Source organism: Arvicola amphibius, chromosome X (assembly GCF_903992535.2).
Source record: "Arvicola amphibius chromosome X, mArvAmp1.2, whole genome shotgun sequence".
Classification (NCBI taxonomy): domain Eukaryota; kingdom Metazoa; phylum Chordata; class Mammalia; order Rodentia; family Cricetidae; genus Arvicola; species Arvicola amphibius.
In genome coordinates this window covers 92577914-92604728 of record NC_052065.1, presented here as the reverse complement: position 1 = coordinate 92604728, position 26815 = coordinate 92577914, and the positions used below count along the sequence as shown (strand labels likewise).

Here is a 26815-nt window from a genome sequence, read left to right as displayed (position 1 = left end):
ATGTTGAAATTAGTCCACTATAAAAAATACACGAACATATTTAAGAAGTTTAAAAAACACAATTTTAAATCAGTGAATAAGAAACAGAATTTCTTATGATGAGATTGAGTCAATTGGAAATTTGTCTCAGAAAAAAAAAGGTACTGAACTGTATTCCCAGGCCTACAGAGTTTCCTAAGTAGAAGACAGTTTTGAAGGCTTGAAGTCAGGCCTCCAGTCCTCTCCATCATTCCTAAGTCTCATGATGACTTTCCCGTTTTAGCAAGAAAATACAGCAATTATTAAACTACATATTTTTCTCCAAACTTGCTTTTTACAAAAAGCTTTCCTATCCTCCATGATTTCAAAACCAAAAATTTCATAGTCAGACTTGATACCTCCTTTCTCTTAGATTTCATAAGCAAATCTTTCTGATTTGACTTTTGAACTATGTTCATAATTAGATCGTTTTTTACCACTTCCATTGCCACCAGCCTGATTCAAGCCAACACTATATCTATGCTATATAGGTAAATATTAGCATAACTATTCTGTATACTATTTTGAAATCAAGAGGTTTAATTTAAAAATGGATAATGTACAATCATGATATTCTTTCTGTTTGTTTCCCATTTTACTTAGGAATAAAACCTATGATAGGCTCTTAGATAATATATTCCTATTACCAGCTTGACTTCACAACCTACAATAAGATTGGAGGAACAATTCTTTGCTCAGAATATGCCTTGTCTTTCTGGAGTTTGTGTAGTAAAAATATCAGAAATGAGCACAGTTCAAGAAAAGCTACAACTTTTCAGACGCATGATCAGAATAGCATTACCTTTGGACCAGGATGACCCGGAAGACCAATGCCTGAAACACCTGGATCTCCTTTACTACCTTTCTGTCCAGGTAACCCTGGAGAGCCAGGTTGTCCAGGAACTCCAGGAGGTCCAGGGGGCCCATCCACACCTTGAGGACCTGTTGAAAATATGTAATGTAAAATATTTAATAAAATAGTCTTTATTCACAGCAAATATAAGATGAATGTGTTTTAGCAAAAAGATCTTTTTAAAAACTTGTGCAAACTGAGTATATATAGTGAGTTTAATGCACAGGTTTATATAGCAACCTTTTTCTAAAGAAATTTTAATGAAGGGGAAGAAGCTGGAGAATATGTATGTCTGTGAATTCTAACGTTTTCATTTCTTCAAATTCTGTCCCTTATTAAGTCACTTTTACATTTTTTGTAGTGAGAGCTCTATCCATTGGTGTTTTTAGAGAGTGTCTTACTCTTATTCTATCAACATTAGCTGCCTCCTCTCCCATCTCCCGAGGAGTCCCAGCCCTCTTTATATGCTATCACTTTGATACATACCCAGACTTTCTACTTAATCTTTTCTGATTTAAAAAAAAAGGATAAAAATGAGGGTTCGGTCAGAGGCCAGTTGGCAGAGTGCTTGCCTCATATGCATAAAGCTGTTCAATCTTTAATACATTATAAACATTGCATGCTGTCAAGTACTTATAATCACAGTATTTCGGGGGAAGATACAGGAGGACTAGAAGTTCTAGATCATCCCCAGCTATATAGCAAGTTTGATGACAGCCTGTGCTACATGAGACCCTGTCTCAAAGGAAAAAAGACAGCGAGTATTAATAGGTCGAAATGACTATGACCCTCCATCACTCACCAGGAAAACCCATGTCACCAATGTTTCCTTTAAGTCCAGGAGGCCCTGTAAGTCCTGGTGGACCAGGGAGACCAGGGTCACCCTTGGGACCTAGAAATGATATGGCAAAATTAAAGCAATAAAAATGGCATTGTGGAGCTGGAAGCACAAATTTCATTGTATTAAAGCCCAGAGATACAATTTGGTGTGTAATAGTCAGGGAGTTCTCCAGCAGTCTCATTAGTAACATAGTGGGATATAATTAAGCTAATACAGGTCTTTACATTCAACTTCATAAAAATGAAGTTAATTTTACCTGGACACTTTGTTCTTCTCCTAAAACAATTCCATGCATTTCATGTACTATTTGTTGCATATCGATAACTACCATTTTGGGGGGCCCTCACGGACAAATCCAATATAAGAATGTTTAATAAAACTTCAGCCATGGATCCCTGTCATAACACAGCCAGCCCGTCTCTCATTAGGCCAGAGAGAGATAAGGGTTGGCGGTTTGCTGGAGAGATGCAGGATTGACCTGGGTGTGTTTGAGGATTTTTCTTAGAACATCACAGGTGCTTGAGCTGTGTGATGTCACCTACATGTTTGCCAGTGCCACCATATATGTTGTTTTCTTTTTCTTTCACAGGTGACTTCCAGCTTAAGAGAATGCAGAAGATGTTGGGAAGAAACCAGGAGAAAATTTATCTTTCTCAATCCATCAAGATAATGTGGTATGAATTTGATGGCAAGTGATTGACCTTAAGGGCTCTTCTGAGAGGATAAAGGCCAGCTGCATTTTATTCTTAGGGGCTGAACTAACATCAAACAGCTGAAAGTTTTGAGAGGTGAGCTAATACTGAGGTGAACTGGTCACTGTAAGAGCGTTTTTGCAGGAAAAAAGAAACTACAAGGAGGCCTGGGGAATTTTGGTCCTCAGAAATTTTAAAAATCAAAAATTTCAGTCATCATTTTACATTGCAGAATGACTGACTTGTCTGATGGCAACAAACAAACAAAGAACAACAACAAAAACAACTCGAACAGGTGATTTTATTCAGGCTCCAACCAGATGATTGTCTTATTTATATGCTGGCGTGTCTATAGTAAAGTACAGCACATTACTTCAATCACAGTTCTACATATATTCTGCTCTGAGAAAACTATGACTCTGAATAAGCAAACTAAAATCTCCTATATATTTTGTCTGTTGAAACTTTGGCTAAATGTCAACAATTTTGTCAAGCCCAACCAGATCCAAATGATCACCTAACAAAAGGAGGTCACAATTACTTTTCCAAAGATCACTGTCAGCTATCCAAATGCCACAGTGGTTCTATCTTACATACCTGGTAGTCCTGGCAATCCGGGTTGTCCAGTCAGTCCAGGTTGCCCTGGGTCTCCAGGCAAACCCTGATAGCCTTTTGGTCCCGAAAGTCCAGGAACACCTTTCAAAGATAAGCATAAAAATAAGTTAGGCTAATTCTTACTAACAAATTAAATGGATTTGCAAAAAATAAAAATAAAATTAAAAAAAAAACTGCTTAAGTGTTGAACTGTATGTAAGTGAAAAGGAGAAACTTGCATATTCTCCCTCCCCCTCTCCGTGTGTGTGTGTGTGTGTGTGTGTGTGTGTGTGTGTTGGGAGATTGCCGCACTTGAACCATTTCTCTAATTCTGTTCTCTGTGACAAAAGCTCATTTTTCTGATAATCTACTTGATTTCCCAAATCAAGAAGACAAAATTCCTAGGACAAATGAGAATGAAAAGATGACCAAAAAAAATGCAGCAGAAATCAACTTCAAGATGATGCCTAGGGAAGAAAAGATGGAAAGAAAGCATCTCTTACACAGCATTTGGGGAGGGTAAGGATGCTCGGCAGGGTGTCTGCTTTCATTTTGGCAATAATTTAACAAACTTTCTTAGACCTGACAGTGGCAGTTGTGCAGCATCTTTGCTTCGAGCATGATACAGATATGGATCATGGATCATGAAGATGCCCCTGGAGAGTGATGGGGTGTGTAGCTCAGTGAGAACTTGCCTGTCATTGGGTTTGATCCCCAGCACTTCAAACCAGAACAACAACAAAATAATGTTCAATGCCCAGCCCTGCCTACCTGTAGCAACAGCAGCAGTACCAAATTGGTGATAACCTGATGTACTATGGACTATTAGTTTCTCCACTTTTTACTATCTCCCACCAAGAAATTCAGATTATCCAGAAAAGTCAACTTCCTCTTTGTTCTTAACTATCTCAAAGTATTTTATCATTAGTAATCCTACAGTAGAAGTCAAGTATAATTTTCCATTCCTATAATTCAGAAAACATGGCTAAAAATAAAAGAAGCCTCGTAAAACAATAACTCCAGAAACTGCTAAGATTGCTCAGTGGATAAAGGAACATGCCACCAAGCCTGAAGACCTGAGTCCAACCTCTGGAGCCCACATAGTGGAGCAGGAGAACTCACTACTATAAGTTGTCCTCTGACATTTGCATGGGAATTGCAGCATATCCATATGCATACATACCAGTCCATTAATCAATCAATCAAAAACTGATTGTTAAAAGAAGAAATACCTAGGAAAGACATTTCATTTTAGTCATCCTAAAATTTACATATCCCTGCCTCTTTGGGTACTTTGTGAAACGCTCCAGTATAAGAAATAACTTTTTAAAAAAAATTTCATCAAATCATGCTCAATCAGAAGCTAATATTTGTTTACACACATACATGCACAGTTGATCACATTAATAGAACAGAAAAAGAACTGCAAACGTACTAAAAGCTACAAATTAATGACTAATTTTAAAGTTTCATAATGTTTGAGAGTTTAGGTCTTTTTCAAAAAATATGTTTCTTTGCTACAGGTGCCTTATATTAATTTATGTATATTTATGTTTTCTGATAGTTTTTATGAACCATGCTGATTTTCTATAAAAAGAAATGAACAGTTTTACAATTTATAACCTGTTATGTACAACATTATACTATTCGGCTTCATTTGGTCTCAAGGGAAAAAAATAAAAAGAACACTACATTTCCTAAATACCAAATGCTGTTCCAAAGTATTGTGACTTCTCTTCCGTACTCCTGTGGTACTTTTGGAAATCCTGAAGGTAGTCTATTTTACTTGCTAGTACATGTATGTATGTATGTATGTATGTATGTATGTATATGTGTGTATCTACATGTTCGTACGTTTGTTTGCACATGTGTGTTTGCATGTGCATACAGAGGCCCAAATTTGAAATTTTGTTTATTAAGGATAGGTCTCTCACTGAACTCAAAGGTCTTCCCAGAGTTCCCCTATTTCTGCCTCAAAAGTGCTAGGATTACAGGTATGTGCCTGCTTTGCTTTTATGTGAGTTCTGGGGATTCAAATTCAGTTTCATGCTTGTGTAACAAATCCTCAATTCACTGAGCCATCTCCCCAGTTCCCCACATCTTTTTAAAAAATCCTGTAGCTCATGACAGTTAAATGACAAAGAAAATGTTCAAGCAGAAAGCTAATCAATGAAACATCATGAATCAAATGAAATATTCACTACTAAAATTGTGAATATTGACAATTGACTTGTTGAGTTTAATAACTCCAAGCTACTTCTCTGATGCTTAAAATAAAATGTCAGAGGCCAAGCAAGATGGCTCAGTAGGTAAAGGTGCTTTGTGAAAAGCCCAATAAACTGAGTTCAGTTCCTGGAATTCACAATGAGGATGGAAGGAACCAACGGCTGAAAGTAGTTCTTTGACTTCTACATATCCAGTGAGACACACATACACACACACAATCATACATACATACATACATACATACATACATATATAAATGGATAAATATGTGGAAAGTCAAACTTCAGGGACTGGGTATGTAGTACAGTAAAAGAGTATGTTCTAGCATCCATGTGGGACTGTGTTTGTTATCCAGTATCCTCCCCAAAATTAAACTTCACATATGCAAAAATAATGTATTTGTGAATCCATCCATTCACCTACCTGGTAAGCCAGGCTCACCCTTCTGTCCTTTTGAACCCAGGAAATCTGGATCCATTGGTCCAGGAGGACCTGGAAGGCCAGGTTCTCCTTTACCACCTTTTTCTCCTGCGGGGCCCGGAAGACCTGGTTGACCTTGCATACCATCATCACCTAAAATCAACAAAGAACACTAAATTTGTCCATCCATAATTAATGAATGTAAAATCATCACTTGTCTCATAACTAGGTAGACTTCTAAGCTCTAAAAACATTTGTGTAACTTGATGTCTGCCAATGAATTACTTGAGTGCATACATATTTAAAAAGTCCGGTAATGTCTCTGCTGTATGCAATTCTTGGATGACGGTTAAAGGCTCGCCATAAGAAAAACCTGAAGCTTGATTCTTAGATTGTGGCTAAGCATGTACAATGTTTCACGTATACAGATTAGGTATGTCATCAAACTGAAAACAAGGCTTTTTAATTGACAAACCACAAAGAAATAAAACACTAAGCACTGCTGGTCTTAAAATAGGAAAAACAAAACCTGTATTGGCAGAACACAATGTTTCATTTTCTTTGTCACACATATCTGTCACTAAACTCCAGTTCTTACCTTTAATACCTGGAGCACCACTTCTGCCAGGAATTCCCAAAGGTCCTGGTGGGCCCGGAGGTCCCATCATACCTAGTTCTCCTTTGGCACCTTTGGAAAATATTAGTGAGTACATTTTGTGGTTTTGGACTTTGGAAAGCCTCTCTTTCTCTCCCTCTGTCTCTGTCCACCTCTGTCTCTCTTTATTCCCCTCTCCTTCTTCCACTCCCTCCATCTTGCTCTCCCTCCCTTTTCTCACCAAAAAGCACCTATTTATTTATTTATTTGTTTGTTTGTTTGTTTGTTTGCTTGCTTGCTTGTTTGTTTGTGTGTATGGGCGTTTTGGATGAATGTATGTCTGTGCACCATGTGCATGCATTAACTGCAGAGGCCAGAAGAGGGTACTGGATCCCCTAGGACTGTAGTTAAAATTGTGAGCTACCATGTGGGTGCTGGGAATCCATCCCCAGTTCTCTGGAAGAGCAGTCAGTGCTTTTAACCACTGAGCGCTCTCTCTCTCTCTCTCTCTCTCTCTCTCTCTCTCTCTGGGACCTCAGTTTTGCCTCATGAAATTCTTTCTTAGGGAAGCCACCTTCAATGGAAGGATGTTACAAGGATGAGAAGAGGCATTATGAATGATCAGATGCCACATGAGCTACAAAACACCCAAGTGTCAGAAAAGTGTCATTATAGAACTGGAGTCTTCAACTCCGGACATTCTTATGGGAGTCATATGAATTACAGAAAATAATCTGGTAAAGGAACACCTTGATTCCCGACCCACAGAATCTTGAGCAAAGTGTTTGAAAAGTTGTTTTAAACAATCACAATTTGGAACATTTATTGTATAGTAATATATAACTGGTACTGTCACACAGAATAAGAGTATAGAACAAAAAGCAAACCGAGTTTCCAACATTCATACACTTAACGCTCTTCCATAATAGATAGTGTCAATTTGTAAAACACGATATGAAAATTATTTGTCAGAGTCATAGTAATATTCGTTTCATCTATCCTCAGTCACAAAAATCATTAAACACTACCTGGAAGTCCAGGAACACCTGCTTCTCCTGGGAGACCGGGTGATCCTGGAGGTCCTATGAGGCCAGGGATTCCAGGGGGCCCTGGACTACCTCTGTCTCCTGGGGGTCCTGGAACATCAAACCCGGGAGGTCCTGGATCTCCCTTCTCTCCTGGTATTCCATTTAAGCCTGGTTGACAAAACATTATCATGAGTAAGTATTGAAGCAGTTTCTAAGCAATGGATCTGGTTATTTTTCTCGTAAAGAACTGATAGGATATGCATATGATAAACCTAATAGAGTACATTAGAGACTCTTGGCATTGTTCATGTAAAAGTGACTAAAGAAGATGGAGCATTAACATTTTAAATCATATTTCTTTAAGATGTTTTTTCTCAAATTACTTTCTTAAAAAATGTATGTTTCAAGTCATTGTCAGAGTCATGAGGAAGACTCATTCAGAATACAAAACTATTTTCATTGTTCTAAAAAAATAAAACAATTTTTTAAAAAAATCCTAGTTCATTGTTGACTAACTTTTTAATAAAGTACAAAAAATACCTAAAACCATGAAATAAAAGCACAGTTTTCTGGTTGGATATTCAATAAATAGCATTATAGCATTAATTGTTGTAGAACTTTTGAATGCATATTCTTCATTCTTTATCTCATTATAGATTTTAACATCTTATGATTTGTCACTGACACACCGACCATAGCTGGATTTTCACTGTTCCATTATTTGATAATTATTTAGAGGGGGTCAAGATAATAGGCATCAATTACTAGTACATATTATGTTGACCCTTCTAAATAGTTACCAAATAAGTGAGTTTTTTGGGTCTGATTTTGGCTTTGTCTTACATGTTGTTTAATAATATGATATTATCAGTTCTTAGTATTTTGTATTAATTTTCTATTAGTAAGTGAAACAAGTATGTTAATAAGCTTCTGGCAGTTTCAGTCATGTACTATAACTCAGGGTTAGTAAGATAATAGTAATATTCTTGCTGATCACTTTACCATTTAAGAATCAAGATAATTAAAAATGGGTGAGGTTAGTACTCTGCTTTGGTGATGATAATAAAATTTACTTTAAAAATGAATACATGCTCCATGACTAATAAAAATGTGACTTGAAAATTTATATATTGACAGTGTATTGAATAATTTTTATGCTAACTTTTATTAGCTGCTGAATACTATTAGTTTAGATAAAAAGTCTATGGCAAAGAAAAAATTTAAAAGGCAAATATATGAAAGTAAACTAAAATGTGTTAATTTGCACTGCTCTGATCCTATGCAGTCTTTATGATCAATATGTGTATATATGCTATCAGAGGAGGGAAGGAGAAAGTGACACAGAAATAGACTATTAGATGATTTAATAAATAAAACAATTGCAAGTTTTTAGGCACAGTTTAAAAGTACATATTAACACTTTGTATTTTATTACGATTATTATTAATGTTTTATATTCATTCAGCTATGATGTATGAATTCAAAATGCTTCTCTACAGTCTGCACTTTTTCAAGAAACAATAAAACATAACAGATGTGATAAATTCATTTTATCTTTCTTTGTGAAATAGCAGGTGACATCTGTAATGGCCCAAACTAACAATCCTTTTTTTTCCTTCACGATCCCGCTGCTATTCAGGTTGGGCAGAGTGTTTTTGCCATGAACGATGAAGCAACTATTTATAGGAGCTCTGTTTAAAGCTTGACTCCCAGTTTTTTTTTTAATGGTTCAATCAGTAACGACATGTCAGGGGCCATAAAAGGGTACAACATGCCTTCAATCGAGTTTTAAAATAGTACATGAATAAAAATAGCCTTTATGGGCATTTGATATTGTTAACCACTGTTTTGAGATTTTCAATGCAATGACGGACAACATATCCAGTGTCTATGTTTTCAAAAGAATTACATGTTTATCTGAATTGTGCTCAGCTTTCTGATATGTTCATGTGAATTTAAAACAATTAAATGTTTCATATTTGTTTTCATTTTATGAGCTATTACAATATTTTGAAATACTAAAATTCAGGCCTGAGGATGGACCTTACTATACCCGAGTAAACAGAAAATCCACAATTTGCATAGACTCTTGTACAAATACAGAAAAGCCATACAATTACTAGTCTATGGAGGCAAAACCACTAGGCTACATATTCACGAAACCTGAGTATCTAATTTTTTAAGAAAGCTTAGTGTTCACAGTTATAAAATTATTCCAAGTCTAGTAGCAAAAGAAAGGGAGGAGGGGATCAAATAAAAGGAAATAAAATACCTATGATATATTTTTACAGAACACTCTTGTGGAACCTTAATTATGGCTTTTATTTGTTAATAGCATGAAAAAGTTCTACATGCAAGTCTTGTATATTATTGCATTATAGCTACTCTGCTCTGAATAATCAGCACTAACAGTTTGAGGTCTATGTTTCTAAAACTGTATTGTCCAATGATTATATGGCAATGGTAACTGTGTAATTATCAATTTATGCTATTAGAAATAGATGGCTTTTAGGTGAATGGAAAAAAGAAACATTAAGTATTAAATTAGCTCTTATGCTGTGATCTATAATTCAAAATTTTATAAAATTATATACATGCAGAAATTACTTCTTAAATCCTTTTGCTCGAAGGCATTCATATACGCTGCATGTCCTATAAGAGGCACATTCACTGTGATCTTACCAGGTTGGCCTATTGGCCCTGGAGGTCCTGGTGGTCCTGGTGGTCCCTGAATACCAATTCCTGGCAGCCCAGGAGGCCCTATTGGGCCAGGCTGTCCATTTGATCCAACATCACCTTATTAAAAAAAGCAGTTTACATGTTAAAAACAACAGCTTCCCTCTTTTTCTTTATTCTCTCATACATTACATCTGACCACAGTTTCCTCTCCCTCCCCTCCTTCTGGTGTTCCCCTCATCACCCCTCTTTCCTAGATCCACAATTCTGTTTCCTTACAGGAAAGAGTAGGCCTTAAAGTGAAATCAACAAAATGGCACAATAAGATGCAATATGACTAATTTATCCAGAAAGAAAAGTAAAAATAAGTACCCAAACAGAAACCCCATTAATAGTTAGAGATTTATTTAATACAAGGCAAGTAGTCAAGTTCACCATCTGTCTCAACTCTCTAAAACGCACAAAAGGTTCTAACCTATGCCTTCTTACTATCTGTAATTTATACTGGGCAACTCTTAAGAAAACATAGCTTTTAATCACTTATACTTATTAAGCAGATAAACGTGAACATCTTCCTGTTTATTAACTCAAGGCCATATGGCTGACAATGTGCTCAAGCTTCTCCCCACCTTGCCTAAAATATTATGACATTAGAAACTTTTCACTCTCTGCATTTGCTATCTTTACACTTTGTCAAAAATTATTCTGTCTATTAAATTTTGCTTAGAGAACACTGAGGAAGAGGGAGTGGAATGATTGCAAGAGCCAGGAGTCAGGAAGGACTAGAGAAAATGAGTGTCTTCTGCAGATGCCAGGACAGCTGCGCTTAGGGACATGACAAGATCAAACCAGTGGACGTTCCTGTATAGAGGGGACAGGGGCTCATGTGCCACCATCCCTAGTTGAGGAGTTACTGGCAGTAGATGGCTTCTGGGGAAGGAAAGGTCAGTTTTCTTTAAGAGTGTGGCCCCTGGTAAGCTGTTCATATTCTAGTGGACTCATGAGCATAGGAGCAGCACAAGTTGCACCCAGGAGATTAGGTCTTTTTTAAAAGAAGACATGAAGTTTGGAGGTATGGAGAGGTGAAGGATGCATCTCAAAGGCATTATAGGCAGGAGTGGGAAACCTACATAGTATGTATACATTTCTAAAGAATTAATAAAAACGTTGTATTTAAAAGGAAACAACCTGGTCCTTCAGAGAATCCTTGGATGAGTTCTGACAAATGTATACAGCCATATAAGAAGCACTGTAATCCAGCTTTAGAACTGATTCATCGATCCTCAAAAGCACCTGTCATCAGCTGTTGATCCTTTCCCACATGTCACTTTTCTTGCAACTACTCTTCCACTTTATTTCTTCCAAGTTTTCCATTTCCACAATATCATAAATGCAATCATGCAGTATGTTGTCCCTTGAGTATGTCTTTGTTCACTTAATATGATGAATGTGAGACTCATTTATGCTTATTGTGTATACAGATATCCAATCATGTTAGCACTGTTTGTTGCAAAGATTTATTTTCCTATTGAAATTGACTGTGTAAATTTTTGAAAGATACATGTTGGGCTGAGATTTATGTCAGCAGTTAGAATTATATGTTTAGCATGCATGAGGTCCTGGACTTGATTCCTAACACCACAAATCAAATATTTCATTGTATAAATATATTACACTGTGTTAGTCTTTGTTGCTTGATGGACATTTGGGCTGTTGCCAATTCTTGTTGATTATGAATAAGCTCCTATGAATGTAGACTCACAGATTTTTATGCAAAGTTTCATAGTTTTCTTTTGTAAATACCTAGAAATGGGCCTGCAGTTTAAGAGTATAAGACCACGCTTTCTTTTCTAATACATTGGCACAAAACTTTCAAAGTGAAACTAAGCTTGCTTTTGGCTCCCGTGCTAGAGACTAAATTAACTCTCAAAGTGGCTGCACTGTTTTGCATTGTAAACTGCTATGTGAAAAACTCAGTTATTCCACATACTTGGTGGCAGTTTTCTTGTTCTTGAAAGGAAAGCCATTTTTTTAAATTTATTAGATTAAAAAAAAATATCAGTTCAAGTTCCCACTCCCTCCCCACCTCCCATTCCCTCTACACAGCCTCCCACCTCACCCCCATCTAATCCTCAGAGAAGGTAAGGCACATTGCTTTGGGGAAGGTTCAAGGCCCTCCCTACTATATCTAGGCTGAGCAAGGCATACAGCGAAATAATAGGATCCCAAAAAAAGCCAGTACATGCAATAGGGATAAATCCTGGTACCACTGCCGGTGGCCCCTCAGTCTGCCCCAGCCATGCAACTGTCAACCACATTCAGAGGGACTAGTTTGGTCCCATGATTGTTCCTTCTCAGTCCGGCTGGAGTTGGTGAGCTCCTATTAGCTCAGCTAGACTATTTCAGTGGGTGAACCCATCATGGTCTTGACCTCTTTGCTCAAGTCTCATTCCTTCCACTCTTCAACTGAACTTTGGGAGCTTAGCCCAGTGCTCCACTGCAGGTCTCTGCCTCTGCCTCCATCAGTTGCTGAATGAAGGTTCTATGGTGATATTTAAGATAGTCATCAGTCTGACTACAGGGCAAGTCAAGATCAGGTCCCCTCTCCTCTATTATTCTTCTCCTTGTGGATTCCTGGAAAATTCTCTAGAGCCAGGTTTCTGCTAACCCTATAATGGCTCCCTTAATCATGATATCTCAAGAAAGCCAATTCTTATAGTCATGTATCTATCTCACTGTAGTTTGAACTTATATTTTGCAGATGTCTCCATTGAAGATTCTTATATGCACTTGCTTACCATTTGGTTGTCTTTTGTGGTGAAATATAAATATCTGTTTAAGTAGATGCCAATGCTTTCCAACTCGACTTTTTAATGTAGTTGTTTTCTGACTGTTGAGTTTTATGGATTTTTATATTTTCTGCCTATAAATAGTTCCCTAGATATATGATATAAAATTACTTTATTTTTAATAAAGTTCAAGTTAGTAGTCTTCCTTTTTATGATTATTTTTAGTGTCCTATCTAACAGTTTTTGTCTAGGTTATGATCAAAAAGATTTTTCTCCTATGCTTTCACTTAAAATAAAGCTGAATTTGACCTATACACCTGTGGTTCCACTGTCTATGAGCTGGGGATACTTTTTCCATAACTTATAATGTTTAATATTAATTATCAACTTGACAAGATTTAGAACCAAGCCTCTAGACTGTAGGGCATTATTTAGATTAGATGAAGGTGAGAAGATTCATCCTAAATGTGGCTGACACAATTCAATGAGCTGTGGTCCCTGACTCTGAAAAAGAGAAAGTGAGCCAAACACTTTCATCTCTTTGCTTCCCAAAAATAGATGCGGTGAGAACAGCTGCCTTGAACTCTTGCTGTCATGACTTCCCCTTCATAATGGACTGTACCCTAGAGCTGGGAACCGAAATCAATCCCTCCTTCTTTGTTTCTTTTGTCACTTATTTGCCACATAGATGAGAGAAACAAGATTATGCAGGGTTATCCAAGAGAAGTGGCACCAAAAATATGTGGCCCACTAAATCTAAAATATTCTACTGTTTGACATTTTACAGGAAAAAAAGGTGGAGTGCTGTGTCCTAAAAGTTTTATGTATGGGCCTACAGTCTACCCCGGGATAAAAGGAGAAATGGGGGTTTCACTTGCTTGTTTCATGCACATATACACAATATTTTCTGTACTATTTATTAGAAGGCTTCTTTTTCTATTGAAACTTAAATTTGTAAGGAATGAATTTACCCCAGCCTTCGAGTGTGTGCTTAGCATACACGAGTGCTTGGATTTTATTCTTAGCTCCACAACCAAAGAATCAAACACAAATCTATTTCTAGATCTCGTGTGTCTGCATTCACATATTTCAAGATATGTTAACCACTATCAGATGGTAACAAGTCTTGAAATTAAATTCTTGGAATTTTTCAACATTGCACTTTCTTAATTTGTTTTGACTACTGTAGGTTGTTCAGTTTTCCACATAAATGTTAGAACAATTACAAACTTCTGTCGTGCTTTCCTTAAGGATATGGTTAGTTTACAGTTCATTTATGCGTAGACTTGATATCTTAAGAAAATTGTGCTTGCCAGTAATTAGCATAGTATATCATTCAATTTATTTATACTTGTTTTGTGGCATTGGTATTTTTGTAGTTTTCTTTACATATAAATACTGCACATATTTTTAGAGACATGTATTATAAGAACATGTAGGAAGAAGAGATAGGAAGCATGGATATGAGCAATTACTTAGACCACTATGGGGACATAGAGGAGGAAGGAAAGATGGAGGACCAGGCTTCCCTGGCCTGTGAATTTTGTTTCTCTATTTAATTTGGCATGTGTATGTATCTGCACTAGAAAGATGGGACCTTCTGTTGGGGAAGCTTGGTCTCCAGATATGTATGAGAAGAAGGAACACTACAGAGGTAGATGGAGAGTCAAAACAAGTGGTTGAGGGACAACGCTGAGACATGCAGGTAGATCTTTTCACATCTGCTCCCAAACTCTCCCAACACAAGGCCTTGGCGAGTATACAATCCCCACCCCACCCCACCCCCGCCCCGTGCTATCAGGAAAGGTTAAGAAGACAGACGATGGAGGGAGATATGTGATGGAATTAGAAGTAAAATGAGGCAAATATAAGATGAATCCAGAAAGTGTACATCTGGACCCTCCTCTGCAGCTATAGTGGGAGGTGATGAAAAGTATGGGTCCTCATAAGGAGCGCTCTGCTCTCTGGTATGTCAATAAAGAGGAGCAGTGGACTGACAGAGCCATTGGGAAGATGCAAATGGCAGACATGGATGAGACAGTAGTGCCCTGCCACAGGTGAGGAAAGTCCATAAAAGCCCCCAGTGCCTTGAGTTTTACTAATCACAAATGGAAAAAGAATTTCTTGAGAAAAAAAAAGAAAAAAAATGGTGCTATTTTAAACAATCTTTTTTCATCTAATTTTAATTTGTAAAAATACACTTTATTTTGCATGTGTTTCCTAATAGCTATACTCTAAAATTGATTTTCTTTCTGTCCCAAGGTTTTGTGTAAGATTATTTTCTAAGTATAAAGTCATATTATGCATGAATAAGAAATTTCTTCCTTGCTAATCTGTATGCTTTTAGTTTCTTTGTTGTGCCTTAGAGCAATGGCTAAATGTTTCCAGTATAATACCTAATTTTTTTGGCAAACAATTTAGTGTTGTAACCTGTCTTTTGGGGGTAAGTATTAGGTCTTTCTCCATTAAGTAAACTAGATTAAACTTCTTATAAATCATAAAACTTTTGATAAAAGACTATATAATAAAAAAGAGTTTTGGGATTTCATTATTGATGATCATTATTCTGAAACAGAGCCTCCCACTGTCCACACGCACAGTGCCTGAGACCCTGTATTCCACACTGTCCTTGAACGTGAGGAAATCTATCCTTCTCAACAGTGGGTAATATTCTGAGTTTAAAGGCATGAGCCACTACGCCCAACTAACAGGATTTCTTGAGTTTATAAATTTCTAAAAGTATTTTTAAGGAATGGATATTGAATTTTATCAAATAATTTTAGCAATATTTAAGAAAATTGCATCTACAATTCTTTAGACTGTTAAAAGAGAAAATTATACTGAATAATTTCAGATGTCAAAGTAGCTTGTATTCTGAAGATAAAATTTATTTGTTCATGATGCAGTTCCTTTTTAAATGTTGTGATATTTGATGTGTCATTGTTCTCTTGAAAACTTTTACCTATGCTTGAGAGATTTTGACTTATAACTTAGGTTTTGTTCCTTTGGGTTTTTTTGTTTGTTTTGTTTGTCTGGTTTAGATGTTTGAGTAATTCTACCCTCACTCACAACCACTGGGAAGTGATCCATTCAGTATTCTATGGGGAAAGAAGCTGTGTAGGGATCCTATTACTGCTTTTTAGAATGTTTGATACTAATTCCCAGAGATGTCACCTGCACCTGAAGTATTCTTTGATGGATGAGTTTTAAACTATAAGTTCAATTTTAGAAAAAAATGAATAATTTCTTTATCAGTTATCATCAATAAATTATAGCAATGCTTTATAATGGGTCCATGTTATCTGTCAACATATTTTTCAGCATGCACTCATTTGCTATAGTCCTCTGCTAGTCTTTTAATGTCTACAGTGGTATTTAATGATGCCCCCATTTTTATTCTTAATATTCATAATCTTTATAGTTCTGTTTTCATGGTCATCCTGTCTAAATATTTATCAGTTTTACTAGAGCTCTCAAAGGATCTCATTTGGATTCAGATGTGCATCTGTTCCATTGAACTTTTTGAAGAAACTCATTTGGTTTCATATAAATTTACTGTTTTTTAAGTTTCATATGATTGATATATTCCAACCTTCTCATACATTCTTTTCCATTTGTTTACTTTCCTTATTTTCTCAAAAATAATAATTTATTTAAGATTTTTTTTCAAAATAGGGTTTCTCTGTGTTATAGCCTTGGCTATCCTGGAAGTTCCTCTGTAGACCAAGCTGGCCTTGAACTCACAGAGACCCGTCTGCCTCTGCCTCCCACGCATTGGGATTAAAGGCATATACCACCACCACCAGGCTTATTTTTCTTTTTTCTAATATAAATTTTAGCATACAAACTTCTTTTTGAGCCGCTAGATATGTTTCACTTTATTTTCAATCAATTAGACATGCTTGTTAATTTCCCTAATTGTTTCTCCTTTGATTGCTGGTTTATTTAAATACTCTAGATATTTTCTAAGTGTTATGATTTTCCCGAGCATATTTATCTTCCTGATATAATTTCCTTATTTAATTTTTCTGCTATTACCTTCTTAATAAATATGTTTTTAATTTGCTAAGGTTTGCTTAAGCCAAGATTATGCCTTTTCTTGGTTAATTTGTGTGTATGGAAAATAATGGTTCCTTGTTCTTATTGGGTGAAATGGGCTACAAATATTAATGCTGAGAAATTCCTGACACTTTCCTACTAGAATTCTGGGCATCTTATTTTTGTATCCATCCACATAATACCAAGACTAAGTACTGTACATACTACTTGGAGGAGGGAGGAAAGTCAAGACCATCGAATGATGGAAATTACAGCATTACCATTTTCTATCTGTAATTTTGTATTTGCTCTACTTAGAAGAGCTGCTGAAATTCTGTAAACTTATAATATAAAAATCATTTTCTTATATCTCAAACTGACTTTTCATAACTATAATATTTATAATTCTAAGCCCTCTTTTTATATATTATGCATTAGGTGTTCATTTAGTGAGATCATTTATTCATATCAATTTTGAAAGAATTCATCCTTTCCTTACTGACTAATGAAGATATTTCTGTGAATTACCAAGTTTATGAAGGCACATATGTATGATTTAGACACGTCTACTAGTGCGCTCGTTATTCCTGAACAGGTTCACCGTGGCATTTTATCATGCATTGATGTGTATTCGGTAATTACTGAGCTTCTAAATCAGTTTCATGAAGTGCTACTGAATGATTTCTTAAATTCTCATTAAAAGTGATTTATATTTATCATAAATGGGGAAAATTGACAGCAGCAAGCCTTCCCACTAATATATAGGATTAAAAATCAATTATAAAATTTTAAGTTGCTCTTAATAGTTTATATTTTCCTTATAAATATATTAGACACATTCTCTTGATTTTGAAAAAATGATACACATTTTATTGTTATCAAATTTTTTACTTCTAATGTTCCCAAATATATTGTTTCACTTGTCAAAGTACTTTCTATATTATTTCTGCTGATTAGACTATCTTTTTAAAAGATCCAGGCAAAGTGTCATTTCCTATACTTCCAAGAGCCTTCAAATGAAATAAATTAATATATGAGGTAAACAGAATGCTTCTAAAGTCTTTTTTCTTTTTTGTATAATGAAATTGTGATATTCAGGTTTAAGCAATTTTTTTACCCACATGGAGATTTCAACACAGTTATTAACTTTTTAAATTTATTGTTGGTGTCTATATTGTTTTGAAAATGACATACCAACTTTCTTTTACAGTTTAATAATTGAATTTCAATATCTAGTAATTGGTCTAAATATGTCTAATAAGTGAAAATTTTGGAGACATGGGTCCTGAGAATCAGAATAGTACAGTAAATTATTATACATATACATACAAGTAATTTACCACTTAACATAAACCACAGCCATGTTGGGCAATTTTTTTTTTACTGTACTGTGTTAGCTGAGTTTTGACAATAATGTATTGATTTGAAACTTTATTAGCCCACACATTGAAAAAACTGCTATCATAGCAATACTAGTGGTTCTTAAGCTGTGGGTCTTGACCTCCTGGGGTCTCATGTCAGAGATCTTGTATATTGGATATTTACATAACGATTCATAACAGTAGCAAAATTATAGTCATGAAGTAACAATGAAATAATTTTATAGTTGGGGGTCACCACAGAATGAGGAACTGTATTAAAGAGTTGCAGAATTAGAAAGTTGGGGAACCACTCATCTAGATTTTTTTAATAGTAGAGAGCAACTTCTGAGATTTTTCAAGAGCAAAGTTCATACCTTTGCGTTTTTAGTGACTTAAGTATTAACATGATCTATGATATGAACATAATAAATGCTAGACAAATGAAGAACTTATATAGAAACATGCCCAAATATTAATTCTTTTAGTACGTTAAGAACTGTACTAGTAGCCGTGCCCAATAACTTCCACCTGAGATCCTATCATTAGGGAGGTGGAAATGGGAATGAGTTCAACAACAACCTGAGTTACACAGAGAATTCTTGTCTCAAAATGAAAACAAAACCAAAACAAACTGGAAAGAAAAACATCCCAAAATCTACTTCGATTTTACTATTAAAAATATGGGAATCCTAAATTTCCTTTTAAAGATTAAACAAATTCATGTTAACAAAAAGTACATGTTTCAAATATGTAGTTCATTTCTTCATAAATTATTTCTCAAAATATAGTAGGGAATTTCTTGAATTTGATTTGCAATCTTTAATCATGGCTTATATATGAGAAAGATAAACTGTTGGGGAACACTACAACTTTAAGTGATTTACAGTTCCTCAAACTTATTTAGTCACAGATATATAGGTGTTATTAAAAGATATACACACACATGCATAAACAGATATACAGGATTTAAAAAAAACGGGACCCATTCTCAGAAACACACATGCTCACATATATTCCATGCCAATGGCAAGGTGAAATGACAGATTTCTTTGGATTCTTAGCAAGTTTCCCTTTTTTTGAGAAATGCTTTTTATTTTTGAAGAAGTCACTCTCTCCATAAGTCATGTACAAATGAATGCCCCCTAATTGCTAATGAGATCTTTCATGAAACCCTGGAAAACCACCACCCTCTTTTAGCTGAGGTCATAATATCTCCTTTCTCTACCATTCAGAGTCTATAAAGCTCCTGTACTGCTGAAAATGGACCTTTAATCACAAGGACAAGCTTGAAGGTCTCAACTGGAGCTTGTTATTTGAGTCAACTCCCTTTCATAACTCTTTGAACTAGGTCCTTTGTATGGAGTTGACAGTTGGGTAGCTTTATGTGGTTGTGGCGCCTCTAGTGGTAGGTTCAGATCATGTCCCTGGTGTGGGATCTGAATTTTCAGAACCTATTCCCAATGCTTGATGCACCTTGAAGCAGGGAGAGGAGTTTGGACCTAACCTCAACTTGAAAAAACATCTTCTGTTTACTCCAATGGGATGCCTGGTTCTTTATTCAAGGAGAAAGAGTGATATAAGAGGTGGTATATGGGAAGGGGGTAGAGTGATCTGGGAGCCAGAAGATATATGTAGCAAAATATGGATGGTATGTAAAATAAATGTAAAGATAATACATAAATATATAATTGTACTGAGAAGGAAAAAAGATATATAGGTGTCACTAAAAGATATATAGGTGTTACTAAAAGAATTTAGTTAAGAAGAAGCTGTCTTGAATTGCTTTTGGGATTTTCACAACAAAACCCATTCTGGCTAAAATTAAGTGGAGATATATATTGTTTTAATGAAAATCTTTGGGAATATGGAGTTAATTTAGTTATGTCTCCAATACATTGACCATGAGAATTCTATTCCTTGCAAACTGACCAGTGAAATAAAACCAGCCAAGATAGCTATGTTAATCCTATTCCTTTTTATACTTAACATCAAATTCAAGAACTTTAAAGCAATGGAGAAATGGGAAATGATATCAATAGTTCACAGGGAAAATGAGGCTCTTAAAATATGAAGTGATGGTTAGTTCACTCACAGTAGGGAACACGTACATTTGAACTATGCTGAGAGGAAAGACAAAGTACATAGTATAGTTTAAAATTTTAAGACAAAACTAATTTTTATATTATGGGAGTTCACACATTAATCTATAGCTACCGTAACATACACAATGTGATACTAGTTAAAGAAGAGTGAAATAGATGAATTAAATAGGATTGACAGCAAGAACAAAGATCCATCTTTATACAGTATTTGACTTGATAGAGATCCCCACATAATCCACTGTTGGATTTCTATTTTAAATAAAATGACATAAACTCAAATTATTTGAGATTAATGACAGTAATAGGACAGAATGCCTTGGCAGTGCTGAGCAGACAAATATTTCTTACACAAGGCACAAGATGATAATAATAGAAAACATAAATTAAAAACAAAATAAAAACAATAAAATCTAAACTTATATTCAAACACACTGGAAATGTGAGTAGGTAACCAACATAGGGAAAAATACTCCTGAGTTTATTCTAGAAAAAAAAAAAACAAGTATTCATTCAGGGTATACTAGGAATACCTTCAACTTAACATAAAACACAACCCAGTCCATCAATTCAAACTGGTAAGTGTTTAAATATCTAACTAATAATCCAAAAGAGCAGGAAAAACGATGAACGTCCCTAGTCATCAGAGAACTATAAATTAAAATGTAATTTATGACATTACCACAAAGCAAGTAAAACTTTCATGCTGGAGAGAATGGCGACTAATGCTGTATTGGTGTGAATTTTAAATGGCACATCCGTGTTAGAGAAAGAGCACACATGAGCAACAATTATAATCTTAGCTACATGGTTAATCAAAATGAAAACATATATTCATTAAAAAGATGAGAGAACTCTTCTAGTAGCTTCTGTCGTAATAGTCAGCTACTTGAGACAGTCCAGGTATCTCCACAATGCCATCTTATTTCTTAGTAATAAGAACTAGTGATGAGCACAGTAGATGCTTTTTTTAAAAACACATGCTCAGTGAAGGATGTTTTACAAGAATGTACATATTGCCTGATTCCAATTACAAGGGCTCCAGAACAGACAGAATAATGATATATTTTAAAACACTTATAACAATATTGGTGTAGATGTTGGAGACTGAAATAAGAACAGTTTCTAGGAACTATATATGTGTGTGTGTGTGTGTGTGTGTGTGTGTGTGTGTGTGTGTGTGTATGTATATATACAGATAGATAGATAGATGATAGATAGATAGATAGATAGATAGTGTGTGTGTGTGTGTGTGTGTGCGCGTGCGCGCGCGCGCGTGTGCGCGCACGCTAGAACTTAGAGCATGACAGGGAAATGCACTACCAATCAGCTGTGTCCCCAGCCCTGAGAAGTTTATATGATATTGAATTGCATCTGTCAATCTGAAAATACATCTGTGGATTTTATGTAGGAATACAATACCTATATAAGTAGACACCTTTGGAATTGTTATTGTTTACCTCCTAAGTATTCAGGGGGAATGCACCACTATTGCGATTGTTTTGATATTCATCAAAAAGAAATCAACAGATATATAGAGATATTGTTAGGTGGACAGATGTATAGTAAATATGGATAATAAAATGTATGTATAGCAAAGCACCCGTAACAGAACATCAGTGATGGATATATATATATATATATATATATATATATATATATATATATATATATAGCAGTCATTGTGTTGTCTTTTCTACCTTGTATTATATGTGTAATTTCCACTTCTGGGACTGAGGATTGAATCTGGGGCCTTTCACATACTAGGCACGTTTTCTACTGTAGAGCTGTATCTCTAGCTCATATATTCACATTATTTTATTTAAAAATGCTTTGGAAGCAGACAAAATGTGATACACAGGGGCCAAGCAGCAGATAGACAGTCGTTCGATATACAATTTTTTAATGTTTCTGTGTATTTGAACAGTTCACAATGACAGAGTTTAAAAAATAATACTGATAAACCTACTTACTTCCACCAGGCAAGAAAAATCAGGGGGTTTGTTTGTTTGTTTGTTTGTGTTTAGTCTTGTTTTATCATAGTCAAGAAGTGATTGGGGGAAACAAGTACATTCATTCACTGCTGATAGGAACGCAAACGGCACAGACTGAAAGACAGTTCATAATACCTCGAGAGGCTTTTGCTTTTTAATGAGAGAATTCAGTTTTGTTCCTCTAGTCTACTATTATATACCTGACCACATCTGAAATAACATGTGACATTATTTGTAATCAGGAAAGATTGGCAAAAATCCATTCCAAGAAGTTGCAATTGATAGTATACTCGTGTAATTCAATACTAGGCCACTAAATTCTTTTAAATGCTGCAAGCACTAACACGGAGTGATTCCTAAATTATAAAATTATACAAAATAAACACATGAAAGGGCAAAAGGCAATTATGTCCTCTGTTTTGACAAATGAAGAGAAAACTTCCTAAGAGTTAGTATTTTTGTGGAGGAACAACAGACAGAGAAAAAGAAACTAACGTGAGATCACATATGGGATGGGGAAAGAAAGTGAGGATGGGAGGATGGGGGAGTGAAGGGAAAGAACTGTTTCTTTCAGTTTGTCTGCTTGTTTATTTGTTTTGAGACAGGTTATTCTGTAGCCTAGACTAGTATACAACTCACTAGATGAGGATGGCCTTGAAATCCTGATCCTTCTGCCTCGGACTCCTACGTGAGATCACTGGCCTACGGTACCACACTAGGGTCTGTTACTTATGTGCAAATATATTTGTATTACCTGTCCAAGAAAATCAAAGATTAAAAATAACTAGCAGAATATGAACAAAATTATAGAAGTAACAGAAGAGTATCATGGGCTCTCCAGTTAGCTGGCTTATGATCCTTAACCTTTTCTAAAGGTTTCAACAGCAATAAAAGTTTAAAGCAAATCGAGAAGTAGCAAGAGCCTCCATACCTTTTGGTCCAGGTAGCCCATCCAAGCCAGTGCGTCCTGGAGGACCTTGAGGTCCTGGAAAACCACGATCACCTTTTGGACCAGGTGTTCCTTTGAAACCTGGGAATCCTGGTGGCCCAGGTGGCCCAGGTAACCCAAATCCTGGCTCTCCCTTAAGCATACACATAAAACACAAGGAAAAGTCCCGTGACTTTCCTGATGCTTACCATTTACTATAGAGAATTTAAAGCAGAGAATACAAAGTAATATTTCTTTTCCAAGGTGAAGAGAGGATAATTAAATAAAAAGTAATGGGCATGTTAGAGGGAACACCTGGAAGGATAGGAAACAGGGTTTAGTAAAATCAAATTTAATTCAATGCTTTGGACTGGTTTCAAAATAAGAAAGTTAACTAAAAGAGCATGAGATTAAATAACACTCTACCCAAGTGAGAAAATGTTAATATGGATTGAGATTTAGATCATCCAAATAATTATTTTAAATTTACCTAACTCTTATAATGCCATTGTGGTTTCTGTATAAATTTTCCATTTAGTTAGAGATTAATATTGAAGCAATTTCAGGTGAAATGATGTACTTTTGAGATTTGGGTTAAATAAGAATCCCCCCTCCCCCAAAAACAGGAAAAGATTAAGGAAATGTTACTAAAATCTTAATAATTTTGTGCCTGGGTGACAGATATATGAAAGTTCATTATATTACTTCTTTTGCTTTTGTGTTTATTTGAAAATGTTCATTATAAAATAAAAACAAGCCAACAGAGAAGTAGTTTTCTCATGAGAGCCCATCAGCTGGAAAACAAGTAATAATGATGAAATCCAGCAAGATTAAATCATTTAAGAACAGAAACTACAAGAAGAGTCAAAATAATTACACATGGCAACAGTTGGCTGAAGGCTGACTGAAAAGTGTTTGAGGTTAAATAAGATAAAATAGAAGGAGTATTAAGGGAATTATTTATTAGTAGTACCCAATAGCAGTGATTTGCTTTATGTTTCTTTGGTGGAATTGGAACAGAAGAAGCAATACAGAAAAAACTTAATACATCCAGCACAATCTCACCAATCACCACACAGGTATGGCAAGTATGAAAAGGGTTACTGTTTGTACATAAACACAGGTGAAGCTGATCATTGGACTCTTTCATCTAATCTAACAACCCACCAGTCTAAACAAAGGTCAGAAACTTTTTGGATATAAATATTACCTTTTGTTCCAAGATGGCTTGGGATTAGATATTTTATTTTTAAATGAAAATGTAGTTAACTTCTTTCAATATAATAAAGACCTGGGCCAATGTCTAACTTAAAATAGGAAATGGGACTAAGGACAGCAGAATAGACAAAAATAAAAAATAAAAAAGGGGAGCAAGTTAAAATGTTCCAGACTGGGGCTAGAAAGATGGCTCAGCAGTTAAGAGCATTGACTGCTCTTGTAGAAAAACCAGGTTCAATTCCCAGCACCCACATTATGGTTAACAACTGTCTGTAACTTCAGTTCCAGGGCACATGAGACCCTCTTTCTGACCTCTGCAGTCACTTGGCACACACATGGTACACACTCATACGCATGCAGGCAAAACACTCATACACATAAAAAATTAAAAATTAAAATTTTAAAAATAAACGTTCAGACCTTTGGTCCTGGAAAGCCTGGTAACCCAGGTGGGCCATCTGGACCCATTTTTCCAGGTGTTCCAGGTGCTCCTGGAGGTCCTGGAATTCCAGGGAAACCTGAAAAATAGCAAGACATTAATTTTTTTTACTTCACAGGAAGAATAAACTTTTAAAAGATAGTCACATTCTCATCTCCATAATCATGCTTTACACAACAACTCATTAAAAGTACATGGACATTCTGTATGTCTACTCAGAACCAGGCCTAATAGATAGACATTTGCGGTTCTCTCTCACCAACTTTAGCCTTTCATTTCCACAGAGTAATGGGTGTATAAGAAGATATATTCTCCTAAAGAATATAGATTAAGTCAGAACTAAATATAGTGAATGAATGCCACGTAAAAATACAGAACTTCCCTTCTGCTTACATCAAGAGGTAAAGTGGCAGAATGTCTATCATGGACCTCTACAGATGAGCTAAATGCAACTCATGTGTTACATAAGAACTGACACATAGAATCAGATCTGACATTTTAATAAAAGTATTTGGTAGAAGTATTTTGTCATTACAAAAGGGGCTGTGCTGCTACTCATGAGAATAATAAAGCAGAACTGTAGAAAATAGACCCCCAAATTTCAATAAATCAAGGGAATATTTAACTTGGGATAAAATATTGTGTACATGTACAGTGAATCTGTTTTCTGATTAATACAATCTATTAATTCATTACATGTCTATTTAGTGCTTGCTATATTCCCAGAAACTATTCTAAGCTGAGAGAATACAATGAACACAAAGTGCAAGAATTCCTGTGATGTTCTTTAGCACAAGAATAATTTCTGCATCTCTGAAATGCAGATAGCTTTTTATTCATCTATTTATTTTACATCTGGCTGTAGCCTCCCCCCATTCACCTCTCCCAGTCCCACTCTCCTATTCCACCTCCTTCCCCCAATCCACTCCTCTTTCATCTCCATCCAGAAAAGGGTGGGTCTCCTATGAGTATCATTAAATCATGGTATATCAAGTTTCAGTAAGACTAAGAATCGTAGATAGTTTTGACACTACATTGTTTTAGAAAATGAACTCCAGGTTCAAGGAAAGACCTTGTCTCCAAAATTATGGTGCATGTAGTGACTTTCTTTTTTTAATATTTTTAAAAATATTTTAATTTTATTTTTTGGTTTTATTTATTTATTAAAAATTTCCACCTCCTCCCCACCTCCCATTTCCCTCCTCCTCCCCCTACTCTCTCCCCCCACCCTCTCCAGTCCTAAGAGCTGTCAAGGTTCCCTGCCCAGGGGAAGTCCAAGGTCCTCCCCCCTCCATCCAGGTCTAGGAAGGTGAGCATCCAAAGAAACCAGGCTCCCACAAAGCCAGTCCAAGCAGTAGAATCGAAACCCAGTGCTATTGTCCTTGGCTTCTCAGTCAGCCCTCATTGTCAGCCATGTTCAGAGAGTCTGGTTTGATCACATGCTCCATCAGACCCAGTTCAGCTGGCCTTTGTGAGTTCCCATTAGATCGGCCCCACTTGTCACAGTGGGTGGACGCACCCCTCACGGACCTGACTTCATAGCAGCATTATTTGTAATAGCCAGAACCTGGAGACAACCTAGATGCCCCTCAATGGAAGAATGGATAAAGAAAGTGTGGAATATATAGGCATTAGAGTACTACTCAGCGGTAAAAAAAAACAATGACATCTTGAATTTTGCATGCAAATGGATGGAAATAGAGAACACTATCCTGAGTGAGGTAACCCAGACCCAAAACGATGAATATGGTATATACTCATTCATCAGTGGATTCTAGTCATAAATGAAGGACATTGAGTCTATAATTCATGATCCTAGAAAAGCTAAATAGGAGGTGAACCCCCCCTCAAAAAACATGTGGTTATCCTCCTGGATATTGGAAGTAGATAAGATTTCCAGGCAAAAATGGAGAGCTTGGGGGTGGGGGTGGGATGGGGGTAAGGGGAGATGGGGGAGAGAGAAGTGAGAAGGGGAGAATGGGGAGAACTTGGAGGAATGGGACAGT

General features: G+C 35.9%; 1 protein-coding gene across 6 annotated transcripts in view; it reads right to left on the bottom strand.

Moving 5' to 3' along the window:
- The window catches only part of Col4a5 (collagen type IV alpha 5 chain), a 193293-nt gene that overhangs the window by 42334 nt on the left and 124144 nt on the right, over positions 1 to 26815 (bottom strand). For all 6 annotated transcript variants that reach the window (XM_038316567.2, XM_038316569.2, XM_038316568.2 and 3 more), the window contains exons 28-36: positions 24791 to 24888; positions 23156 to 23306; positions 9950 to 10063; positions 7268 to 7435; positions 6243 to 6332; positions 5648 to 5797; positions 3002 to 3100; positions 1674 to 1763; positions 821 to 960 (exon numbers count right to left, since the gene is read on the bottom strand). In XM_038316567.2, coding sequence (XP_038172495.1) covers positions 821 to 960; positions 1674 to 1763; positions 3002 to 3100; positions 5648 to 5797; positions 6243 to 6332; positions 7268 to 7435; positions 9950 to 10063; positions 23156 to 23306; positions 24791 to 24888 — 1100 coding nt within the window. The remainder of the gene's footprint in view (positions 1 to 820; positions 961 to 1673; positions 1764 to 3001; positions 3101 to 5647; positions 5798 to 6242; positions 6333 to 7267; positions 7436 to 9949; positions 10064 to 23155; positions 23307 to 24790; positions 24889 to 26815) is intronic.